This window comes from Jatropha curcas, chromosome 10 (assembly GCF_041381405.1).
Source record: "Jatropha curcas cultivar XTBG-Jc1 chromosome 10, XTBG_Jcur_1.0, whole genome shotgun sequence".
Taxonomy (NCBI): Eukaryota; Viridiplantae; Streptophyta; class Magnoliopsida; order Malpighiales; family Euphorbiaceae; genus Jatropha; species Jatropha curcas.
In genome coordinates, this window is record NC_143160.1 from 2,176,227 (window position 1) to 2,188,461 (window position 12,235).

Below are 12,235 nucleotides of genomic sequence, written 5' to 3' on the forward strand. Positions count from 1 at the left end.
TAATGGAGTTGTTTTCTGAAATTTAAATGTTTGAAAGTGCTCAAACTCTCATCATTTCTTCTATTTTTTCAGGTTGGTTAGGTTTGAAGTAAATAAAAGGAAGAGTCCTTCCCTTTCTTAATTTTCATCAATTTGATTCATTTGTAGTATAAAAAGGCAGTCAATAAGAACAGCTTGAATGATTTTGAAGACTGAAAGAAAAAAAAAAGAAGTATGCTTTCTATTATTTTCCATATTGGACTCAGACAACACATGAAACAAACACTAGACCTGATGAAGTTACAGGAGACTGTTCTCAAGTTAGAAATCCTAAGCCCTAATCACAGAGGGGTTGAATAATAAGAGGTAGCCCTAAACTAGGTCTTAAGGAAAGCATAATAGAAGGGGAATGAGAATAAGTTGGAGAGACAGAAAAAGAAAACCTAGTAAGCATCAAGGATAAAACAACTCTATACTCCATCATAGCTAAATTCCTACCTACACACATTCTTCCTCCAAACCCAAAAGGCAAAAACCCCATTTTGTGTTTGCACCCACCATACAAGTCTTCTTTGAACCTCTCTGGTTTGAACTCATACACATCTTCTCCCCATAGATTAGGGTCATGGTGCATACCAACAACGTCAATCCAAACATTTGTTCCTTTAGGGATTGTGAGCTTATTTACAGTAATATCCTCTCTTGTCTGCCTTTGTACATTTGGTGCTGGCGAGTAAAGCCTCAAAACTTCATTCCAAACCCATCCCATCTGCGAACACCATAATTTACATGGTTTTTGTAAGCTTTCTAATCAATTTTATACAAAAAGAAATTGAAAAAAACCCAAATCCACATTGCGGAAAATTTTGATTCTAGCGTACTTATTTCCACTCTAATAGTCTATTAATTATTAATTTAATTAACCAAAAAAACAGGAAGCATAAACTATTGGATTGTGGCAGTGGTGAGTGGCGGCCACTTGGTGGGCCGGTTAGAACTAGTACAGCCTTAGCCGCGTTTGCCACGAGTACTTTCGGCTGGTCAAAGCCGTTGTGGGTTACAACTACCTGTTATCAGGTTTTCAAAAAGTGAGATGTTGTTTTGACAGTACTATCCGTGACGATGACTTGGCCATCGTCGTTTTTCTCTTTTTCATACCCTTTTCTGGCCTTTTGGAGGAGCAAAGAATAAGAAGAAAATAAATGTGATCCTAACCCTACAAAATAAAGAAGGCCATTACAATATATGGTATTTGTGATCGTGTGCGCGTGGACTATTTGTGTTTGACCTTGACTCTTTGAATTTGGTCTATGAAAACCACCACCCAATTGTCCAATGATGGTGCTCTTCAATACCAATTTCACTATTTCAATCTACAGGCTTTCTACGTACCACAAAAATACCCATTTCTTTTCTTCCTTCTAAAAAATCTATTTGCAGCAAATCCTACACTAAAAATCGTTTTATGTTCATGTTTATATATATGCATGGGATAATAAAAACAAGCAATGGGTTAATGTATTACCTTCTTAAGTCCAGAGAGCATAGAGAAATCAATCTCTTTATCTCCTATAACTTCTTTAATCTCTTCTCTTAATCTGTTCTGCCATTCTGGATGTATTGCTAAAAGTAGCAAAGTCCATGATAATGCTAATGCTGTAGTCTCATGCCCACCGAAAAAGAAAGTTTTGCACTCATCTACTAACTCTCGACTTGTCAATGTCTTCCCTAACCGTCCATCTTCATGATTCTCTTCTAGCAATAACCCTAATAAATTTTTTTGAAGATATCCGCCATTACTAGACTTTTTGCGATCTGCAATAATTGATAAAAGAAGATCATCTATTTCTTTTCCAAGATTTTTAGCTTCTAGGGTTTGCTTTGGGCAAAAGAACTTGCTAAAGGGTACTCCTACGTAACGGTTAGTTTTGAAGAGAGTATATTGCATTGCCCTTAATTTTTCTAACACTTGTTTTCCATCTTCATAGCCTATTCCAAAACTTGTCTTGGCTATGATTTCTCCTGCTGTTGTAATCATTTCTCTCTCGACGTCAATTTCTTTGTAGCCAGAATTTACTAAGGCTCCCCACTTGTCTAGCATATTAGTGGTGGACTCCACCATTAAGCTTGCCATAGCCTGTATAGATAACATATATAGATCAGACAACAGAACTTAATTAGTGGGTTTAATATATAATTTTACAATTAACATGCAATATTCCACTAGGTAGCTAGATATATATTAATTATATCTAATTAATCCTATTAGTCTTTATGAAGCCCTCATTCAAATATAGTAGATTACCATTGGTGACTTTTTTTATGACAAAGTTAAAGAATTGTAGCCATGCCTTCAACAGAATTTGTATCCACCAACCTATTTTATCATTTTCTTTTTTTCAGTTTAGCCATCATTTAGTAGAAAATTAACATTTGGAAAAGTATTCACATTCTTTATCCATTTTTATTAATAAAAATTATTTATATATATATAACGAACAAATATCATGTCTTTAGTGCGTCAAATCTTTTATCCAACAAACTAACGCTAAATTTACGTAAGTTATGTTAACATTGAATTCTCAGATATATACATATATATATCTTTCAAGATCTATGCTTCTGCCAATAACGCTTTGCTGATACCTGAGATGGTTAGGGTCTACTCTACGAATATTTTTCCCAACAAATCCCAATATTTAGATTGGATTGGACAGTCACTTTTTGTCTTTGTAAAGAAATAGATTGTCTAATTTGATGCGTAAGCGTGTGTAGTGTGTTTCTGTGCTTGTGTGTGAGAGAGAGAGAGAGGGAGAGAGGGAGAGAGGGAAAGGTTATAAGTTATAACCTTCAAGTTGGCCGGAGAGAGTGCAGGAGTTATAACGTGGCGGTGACGAACCCAATCATCACCTTCAACCATAACCAAACCATTACCAAACATAGGCTTCCTATCATGCTTAAACACATCAGGCTTTCCCCAGCTCTTCCCCATCACTCCTGTAGACATTGTTTTAAGGAATTCTGGCTCTGCTATATATAAAAATGGCTCTGTACCTAACCAGTATATGAACACTTTTCCTGCAACACAAAAATTCATCACTATTATCTTCCATCTTCAATCTCTCTTTTACTACTTCCATAAATAATTCGTTTGAAAAGATTCCTATTGTATTGAGTTCAAATTAACTCTTTAGTAAGTTATTCTTTTCATATAAAAGATTCAATGAAACAAATTAACTTCGTTTTGGTAGTCTGATATCATCGTATTCAGAACTGTCAGGTCCAAGTTCAAATTCCATATATAGCTAACCATTAACAACAACAAAAGAAATGTATATATATAACGCATACCATGAGATTTTTGCCATTGGGCGAAGTAAGGAAAAACAGTAGAGTGAATATCATTGGAGAAGTTTAAGAATCCAGAAGAAGAAGTACTATTTGTGGTTGTACTGATCTTTTTAATCTCCTTAATATTTCCAAGAGGGAATTTTGGAGTTGGACCTCCAAACCCATTTCTTTTAAGCTTCATATATGTCATAACAGGCGAAATCCAGAAAGAAATCAATACTTTAAATAGCAAGCAGATAAAAATACTAACTATAGTCAAATTAAAAACTTTAAATATAAGAAACAGCTCCATCTCACTTAATTTCTCTATCGACCTGACACAAAAGGAATGAAGGAAAACAACAGAAAATGATGTCTTCGAAGGAAATGGATCGGTATAGAGAGGGTGATGGGTTTTGTATATTAATAAAGCTGCTGCGGCGGTGGCTTATGATATAACCCAACCCCCCAGACGATGGGTATTTATAGATAAAAAATGTCGGAGTTTGACTATATTAGAACTTTTTTTTTTTTTTTTTTTGTCATTGACTATATTAGAACTGCACATTAATGACATGTATGTTTGAATATTTGTTCAACTTTTTAGGTGTCTCTATGTTTCCTGGAACATAATTTATTAAAAGTCTTATCTTTTTCTTTTTTTTTTAATTTTTGTGCTTTTTGCCAATTGCCAGCCTGCGTTTTTGTTTGGTCTGTCCCCTGCTTTTTCCTTCTTTCATAACCAATTTCATGCGTGGAAGCCGCCCCGTACGGCTCCAAACTATTTGGCCAATTATCATTTGCCACATAGGATTATTTTGACTAATCTTCTGCTTACGTGGACTAGGAGAAAATCTTCTATTAATACGATATAATTTTTCCTATTTTTATTTTTTCCGTGAGCCACGATATTTATTGGATGTGGGTTAGAATTTGGACACAAAGAATAATAAAAATGGTTACAAATCAATTTTAACTTGTTTCCATGTATATATTATGTAAATATCTATAAAAATAAACATTGAAACGATAAATAAATAAATACAAAGATTTGAATTTAGGAGAAGAGCGTTTGCTTTTTTTTTTTCTTTTACAAAATAATTATTTAATTTGTTGAATTATATATTAAAAATTTGTTGTTTTATTTTTCTTGTAAATTTATTGCTTATAAAAACTAAAGCATCAATTAATTATTTTAAGATTAGAGTGGTAGAAATCGGAAAAGAAGTAAAGAACCCACTTACTAATATATATTCCTTAGGCAAAAAAATTAAAGAAAAGTATAAAATATCATTCTTTTTCTTTTCTTTTCTTTTTCTTGTTATTAAACTAGTAATATTATTGTTTTTTACATAAAAAAAAACGAACACGAAAAATATTATTTATCTTTTTAAATTAATGAAGATAGAGATTTTTTAAATTTATCTCGTTTTTTGCATTAGATGATTACATTTTTTTTTCAATAAAAATATTATTTTTTATTAATTTGATGTAAAAAAATCTATAAATAAATAATATATAGACAAGTTAATTCCACGTACATGTGGAGGTTTATGGTGGTTAGTGGGGTTGGACATTTGTGTACATGCAAATCTCATGCACATCGAGATTCACCGCTAAATAGTGATTCTCGGGTCAAAGATCAACTATTGAAATATCGGAGTCGGAAGTCAAATATCAGATTTTCATTTTTTTTTTTTTACTTTAAAATGAAAAATCAACGGTCAGATGTTCTTTATTTTCTTTCCATCATTTCGTTTTCTGGAATGAAAACCCAACCAGCCGTTTTGTTTCTTTAAGATAGAAACTCTATTTTATTTTACTCGTTTTTACATTTTACTTTTGGTAATATTGTTTTTCTTTTTGTTGGAAATCATATTCCTGGTCAACTTTGCAATCGTAAAGCTGAGATCAGACTTCTTTAATAAAAAAAAAGAAGCACATCTATGCATATAATTTTTAGATTTTAATATAATTTTAATTATTACCGATTATGTTGAGTTCGATTGATTTTTCAATAATATAAAGAGTGAGAGATTCTGTGTTTACTATTTTCTTTTATGTAGTCCATTATATTAAATTATTTTTTTATTTGAATAAAGAGAACTGAAATGTTTTATCTTTTACTTCGAGAAAGAATTCATTTTATAGAACTTTTATGAACTCTTTTATCACATAAGTTATCATATATATTTTTTGAAATCTCACAGCTCATCCTTATCAGAAGTTAACTTTTCTAATTTTATATATATATATATATATATATATATATATATATATATATATATATTTCAAATAAGAGTGTGATGAATAATCATCAAAGCAGTAACAAAAGCAATAATTAATAAAAAAAAAAAAAATACTGCATTAGGTTATCCTGTCTTGTCTTGTCTGTGTATCCTGATCAAAGTCATTGTCACTGTTAATAATAATTTATTAGTTAGAAATGCACATTTTATTAACGTGACCTGTGCATAATTAACAGTATTAAGCAGTGGAGAATAGTACTTTCGAGTCACGCAAAACTTAATGTGTTTATATAATGTAAATGACAGTTAGATCTTAAGTTCGATAGGTACTTAGGAAAATTTAACTATAATGTAATTGAAATTTGTCTGAAAAATAATAATAATAATAATAAAAAAGCATGTATCACAATGAGAGATGACTAGAAAGTCTAAATAAAGATAGAATTTGCGTAATTTTTTATTCTTATTGTCTCTTGAGAAGAAGACAGCGTGCAAATAGAAATTAATCCCATGTTTTTATCACCAATAATGTCAATAATTAACATGGACAACATAATTACGTACAAGAAAATAAAAGCAAATTCCAAAATGTGTCGTCAAAATTCTAATCCTCCATGTTTCTGGCAAAGCTTTTTATAATTATTATCTTTGGTTTCGAATTATATGACGATGATGCACATTACAAATGTGATTAATTAATTTAACGTGCCATAAATTGCCGTATTATGGAGGGGAAAACCTCCGAAAATGACTAATTTTTTTGTTAAACACACAAATAAATCTATTTCTTTTCCATTTATTATTTCAAACAAATGCTTAAGCTCAATATACCAGAAACCGAGCATGCTCCTCTTATATATAACATAATATTGAGAGAAAAAATGATATATGAAAATTTAAAAATGTAATTTTGTTTATGTCTTTTTGTTTCTAAAGATAATGCTACTAAAGCTGTATTAGATACAAATGGATCACTTGTATGAATGTGACCAGCAAGATTGCTAGAGCTAAAAGAAGCTATTTTTCAGATTTTTGTTATGTCTTTTATTTTCAAGGTTTGTTAGGTTTGAAGTACATGACAAGGAAAGTCCTTCCCGTTATTAATTTTCATAAATTTGATTACAATTCGTTTATAGTAAAAAAATAAATAAAATTAATAAAACAGTCAATAAGAACAGCTTGAATGATTTCGGAGACTGAAAGAGAAAAAAAAAAAAAAAAGAAAACATTTATGCTTTCTATTATTTTCCATATTAGACAACACGTACAACAAATAATAGACATGATGATGTTACACGAGACTGTTTTGAAGTTAAAAATCCTACACCCTAATTACAGAGAGGATGAATAACAAGAGGCAGCCCCAAACTAGGTCTTAAAGAAAGCATAATAGAAGGGGAATGAGAATAAGTTGGAGAGACAGAAAAAGAAAACCTAGTAAGTATCAAGGATAAAACAACTTTATACTCCATCATAGCCAAATTCCTACCTACACACATTCTTCCTCCAAACCCAAAAGGTAAAAACCCCATTTTGTGTTTACACCCACCATACAAGTCATCTTTGAACCTCTCTGGTTTGAACTCGTAAACATCTTCTCCCCATAGATTAGGGTCATGGTGCATAGCAACAAGATCAATCCAAACGTTTGTTCCTTTAGGGACTGTCAGCTCATTTACTGTAATATCATCTCTTGTTTGCCGTTGTACGTTAGGCGATGATGGGTAAAGCCTCAAAACTTCATTCCAAACCCATTCCATCTGCAAACACAATAATTTAATTTTAGTGCATTTATTTCCCTCGTGGTTCTTATGTCTAATGGTGTAATAAGTTAGCAAACAAAACAAGCTAAATTTAGGAGCTTTTGCACTAGTTACTATTGGTTTGCGGCACCGGCCGTCTGGCCGGTTAGATGTGTAGCCATGGCCGGTTCTGCCACAAGCACTTTTGGCTGGTCAAAGCCACTGGGGTTGTCAGGTTTTCAAAAAGTGAGAATTTGTTTTGACATTGCTATCTGTGACACTGATGTGTCTTTCTGTAACTATTCTCTTTCGCTTTTTTTTTTTTTTTTTTTTTTTTTTTGGCACTTTGGAGTTTGGAGGAGCAAAGAAAAATGCGATCGCGTGCGTGTGGACTATTGCTCGTGTTGGGTTTGACCTTGACTCTTTGAATTTGGTACCTGTAGTGAAAAGTGAAAAGTGAAAACCACGCAATTATTGTCTAATGCTAGTCTTCAATGCCAATTCTAATATTTCAAACTACAAAATAGGTATTTCTTGCTTTTAAAACTCTCCATGCAGCAAAGTCAGACACTAAAATTATGTTAGTCATATTATTTTTTTTTAGAACCATGTACGAGATTTAGAGTGTAAATATTTTGGTTATTTTGAGTTTTCTAAATATTAAATTCGTATTTTCACTTTTATAAAGAATTAGATTTTTTATCAACCAAACCAGTATTTTGTTGGTATAATCATATTGAATTATTGAAATCAAGTTTTAATGGAAACATTTTAACAGTTAAAATTTGCAGTAAGTGCAAATTGTGGTTTTTTCTAATTGGATGAAAAAATGCATAATAAAAACATATTTTTCTCCTTTTGGAAACCATGTTATTTATATACAATTAATTTTTTTGCCTATATTATGTGTATAGTCAGGTCCATGCGTCAAGCCAATCAATAAATGATTTTTTTTTTTAATATTTATGTTTCATTTTTTTCTCAATGTATAGTCAGAAACACTCTTTTATAAATCAAAACATTGTTTATAATTGGTTTAATACATAGGTGAGCTCTTGTAAACGTACAAAAAACTCATAATAAAGCAAACAAAGAGAACGTGCATCGAGAAATATGTGCATGTGATAATAATATGACTATACAAGCAATGGGTTAATATATTACCTTCTTAAGTCCAGCGAGCATAGAGAAATCAATCTCTTTATCTCCTATAATTTGTTTAATCTCATCTCTCAATCTGTTCTGCCACTGTGGATGCATTGCCAAAAGCAGCAAACTCCATGATAATGCCAATGCTGTAGTCTCATACCCACCAAAAAAGAAAGTTTTGCATTCATCTACTAATTCTCGAGTTGTCAATGTCTTCCCCAACTGTCCATCTTCATGATTCTCTCCTAGCAGGAACCCTAATAAATCTTTTTGAAGTTTTCCGCCATTTTTAGATTTTTTCCGATCTCTAATAATTGATAAAAGAAGGTCATCTATTTCTTTTCCAAGACTTTTAGCCTTTAGCGATTGCTTTGGGCACAACAACTTGCTAAAGGGCACCCCTACGTAGCGGTTAGTTTTGAAGAGAGTATATTGCATTGCCCTTAATTTTTCTATAACTTCTCTTCCATCTTCGTAGCCTATTCCAAAACTTGTCTTGGCTATGATTTCTCCTGCTATTGCAATTATTTCTCTCTCGACGTCAATTTCTTTGTAGCCAGAATTTACTAGGGCTCCCCACTTGTCTAGCATATTAGTGGTGGACTCCACCATTAAGCTTGTCATAGCCTGAATAGGTAAACATATATAGGTCAAGCAACATAATTTAATTAGTGGGTTTAATATATAATTCTACAATTAAATTACAATATCCCAGTAGGTAGCTAGATATATATATTATCTAATTAATCTTGTAAAAGTAACTCTTGGCATGTCTTTATAATTTATATATATAATTATACTAATGAAGTCCTAATTCAAATATAACAGATTACCATTGCTGACCTTTTTTATGACGAAGTTAATAAATTCTAACCATCCCTTCAACATAAGTTTTACCCACCAACCTATTTGATCATTTTCTTTTTTCAGTTTAGCCATCATTTAGAAGAAAATTAACTGTACTATTTGGAAAATCATTCACATACTTCATCCATTTTTACTCCGTACTAACAAATGACAAGTCTTTAATGCATCAACTTTACCTATATTAACACTGTAAGGCTGAAATGAGGAGGTAAGAATATCATCTTTCATAATTAAAGATCTTGAGTTTAAGTCCTGTATATTAGGTTTCTTCAAATCTATATTAGTCGAGTTCACAAGCTTCCAATGCGGGATAAAGTACAGGACTGCCATATTATCAATTGATCAAAATAATTTCTTTGTAGTTAATGCATGTGTGTGTGTGCGCGCGAGAGAGAGAGAGAGAGAGAGAGAGAGAGAGAGAGGGATTATAACCTTCAAGTTGGCCGGAGAGAGTGCGGGAGTGATAAAATGGCGGTGACGAACCCAATCATCACCTTCAGCCATATTCAAACCATTACCAAACATGGGCTTCCTGTCATTCTTAAACACGTCGGGCTTTCCCCAGCTCTTCCCCATCACTCCTGTAGACATTTTTTTAAGGAATTCTGGCTCTGCTATGTATAAAAATGGCTCTGTACCTAACCAATATATGAACACCTTCCCTGCAACACAAAAATATCATCACTATTATCTACCATCTCCAGTCTCACTTTTACTACATAAATGATTAGTTTCTACTTTGGACTTTTTTTTTTCGTTTGGAACTGATGCCAACAGGACCGTGTTAAAACTCCTTCGCATTTTTTTTTTTTTCATATAAAACATTAGGAAAAACAAGTAAGCTTTGTCTTTTTCTTTTCTTTTTTTTTTTCGGGTACAAAGCGAATCAAAATACTTAAAGAAAACAAATTGAGCTAAACCAAAGTTGAGATAAGAAACTCCACAAATATCATGAACATGAAGCAACCATTGCATAAACTTTGTTTTGATAGTACTGAAAATGTCTTCAGAGCTGTCAAGTTTGAAGTTTGAGTTCCATAGCTAATCATAATAAACAAAAAAAAAAAAATTGAAGTATTAAAAAAATAGTAATATATAAATATAACAAATACCATGAGATTTCTGCCATTGAGCGAAGTAAGGAAGAACAGTAGGGTGAATATCATTGGAGAAGTTTAAGGATCCAGAAGAAGTACTACTTGTACTGATTTTTTTCATCTCCACAATATTTCCAAGAGGGAATTTTGGAGTTGGACCTCCAAACCCATTTTTTTTAAGCTTCATATATGTCATAACAGGTGAGATCCAGAAAGAAATCAATAGTTTAAACAACAAGTAGATGAAAACACTGAGTATACTTAAATGAAAAACTTTAAATATCAGAAGAAACTCCATATCTTTTCTCTATGGATCTAAAACACACAGAATGATTAAGCCGATTTATTAGAACAAAAGAAAATTAATGTCTTTGAACTTCCTCGCTAACTATCGGTATAGAGAGGCTACAGGTAGGTTTTGTCTATCAAAAGAAAGCTGTTGGTGCCGGCTTATGATAACCAGATGGGTATTTATACATGAATACTTTCGGAGTTTTAACTATAGAACTGCATATTTAATTACATCTAGGTTTGTATATTATTCAACTTATTAGGTCTCTCTTTGTATCTTACACCTTTTTAAAACATAATAATCAAAAGTCTCCTGTTTTTATTCTTGTGCTTTTTACGAGCCTGTGGTTTTATTTGGTCCGTCCTTTTCTTTCATTATTTTTCGTTGAGATTTTTCTAGAGTGACTCAAATAACATAATTTTACTGAATTACAGAATAAATAATAACTTATTCTACATATTATTGTGAAATGAATAATTTTTTAATGATACATATTACTCATATTGAATTAATTTGATCACAGTGTTTGATATTATATTTTTAATTTTTTTACTATATTTTTAATCACAAGTAGCAGAATTTGAAAAAAAAAATACATCATGTGTTATTTTGCCTCTTGAAAAAAAACCCTAACTCCATCGCTGATGAGAGAATGCTCATTGGAGATGTGAATTGTTAATTTCACCGTAAAATGCCGTGTTATGGTGTCTAAGCTCTAACATAATATTACGTTCCCTCCAGTCCCCTCCTTCTTTCCCTGCATGGATGGTTGATGAAATAGTTGAATACTGCCATTTTTATTTTCTTTTTTAATTTTAAATCCCTAATTTGCTGGGTTATCCCACGTCGGTTGTGAAAGGGGCTGATGATCAAGTTATAAGTGTGAGGGAAAATCTCACCTCTTGAGCTAACTTTTGAGGTTGAGAAGGACCAAGATCACCTATCATAATTAAGATTACACGTTGATTATGGATTTTGCTATTCTAACTCTTTTATTTTTAGGGGGTCTAGTCCCCAAAATCTTATGAAAATTTTGTTATTTTATATCTTGAGAAAAAATCAGATACTGCAGAGATTATGATTTTTACATATAACTTTTGAATGCTTACGTATAATAAATAATTTTTATAATAATATATTTTTCCAGTGTTGTAACGAAAATAAGAAAACGCGTAATCACATGTAATTTTGAGGTGCAATGTCCACTACTACTGCAAAATGGGTCAAACCCTGAAATCCAGGATTCAAGCCTGACATGTTAACCTCCATGGCCCCTAATTTATCTTGGGCCTTCCTTTTCTTTTCTTTTTCAATTTAATTGTTATTTTGAAAAAAAAGGCTCAAGCTTATTATAATGGAGTCCAATTTCAGACAATCAAAGTCTTCCCTTTTATTAATTTACAACTAAAACACTAAAAGCTGCATGGGATATACACTAAATAAATGGACTTGTATGAATGTGACCTGCAGCATTGCTAGAGCTAAAAAAAGCCATTTTTGAGATTATTATTATTTTTTTAAAGTACCTAA

The 12,235-nt window shown here is 31.8% G+C and overlaps 2 protein-coding genes across 2 annotated transcripts; both read right to left on the reverse strand.

Annotated features, from left to right (window-relative positions):
* Positions 1-198: 198 nt before the first annotated feature.
* LOC105648462 (cytokinin hydroxylase) lies at positions 199-3,986 on the reverse strand. Its single transcript, XM_012234860.4, has 4 exons — positions 3,331-3,986; positions 2,828-3,057; positions 1,505-2,116; positions 199-748 (listed from the first exon to the last, which is right to left on the reverse strand). The coding sequence occupies exons 1-4, from the start codon at positions 3,620-3,622 to the stop codon at positions 317-319; spliced, it is 1,566 nt and encodes a 521-aa protein (XP_012090250.1). The 5' UTR covers positions 3,623-3,986; the 3' UTR covers positions 199-316.
* Positions 3,987-6,769: 2,783 nt separating this feature from the next.
* Positions 6,770-10,881, reverse strand: LOC105648841 (cytokinin hydroxylase). Its single transcript, XM_012235343.4, has 4 exons — positions 10,429-10,881; positions 9,749-9,978; positions 8,465-9,076; positions 6,770-7,318 (listed from the first exon to the last, which is right to left on the reverse strand). Exons 1-4 carry the CDS (start codon positions 10,709-10,711, stop codon positions 6,887-6,889), a joined length of 1,557 nt encoding a protein of 518 aa, XP_012090733.1. The 5' UTR covers positions 10,712-10,881; the 3' UTR covers positions 6,770-6,886.
* Positions 10,882-12,235: the final 1,354 nt, after the last annotated feature.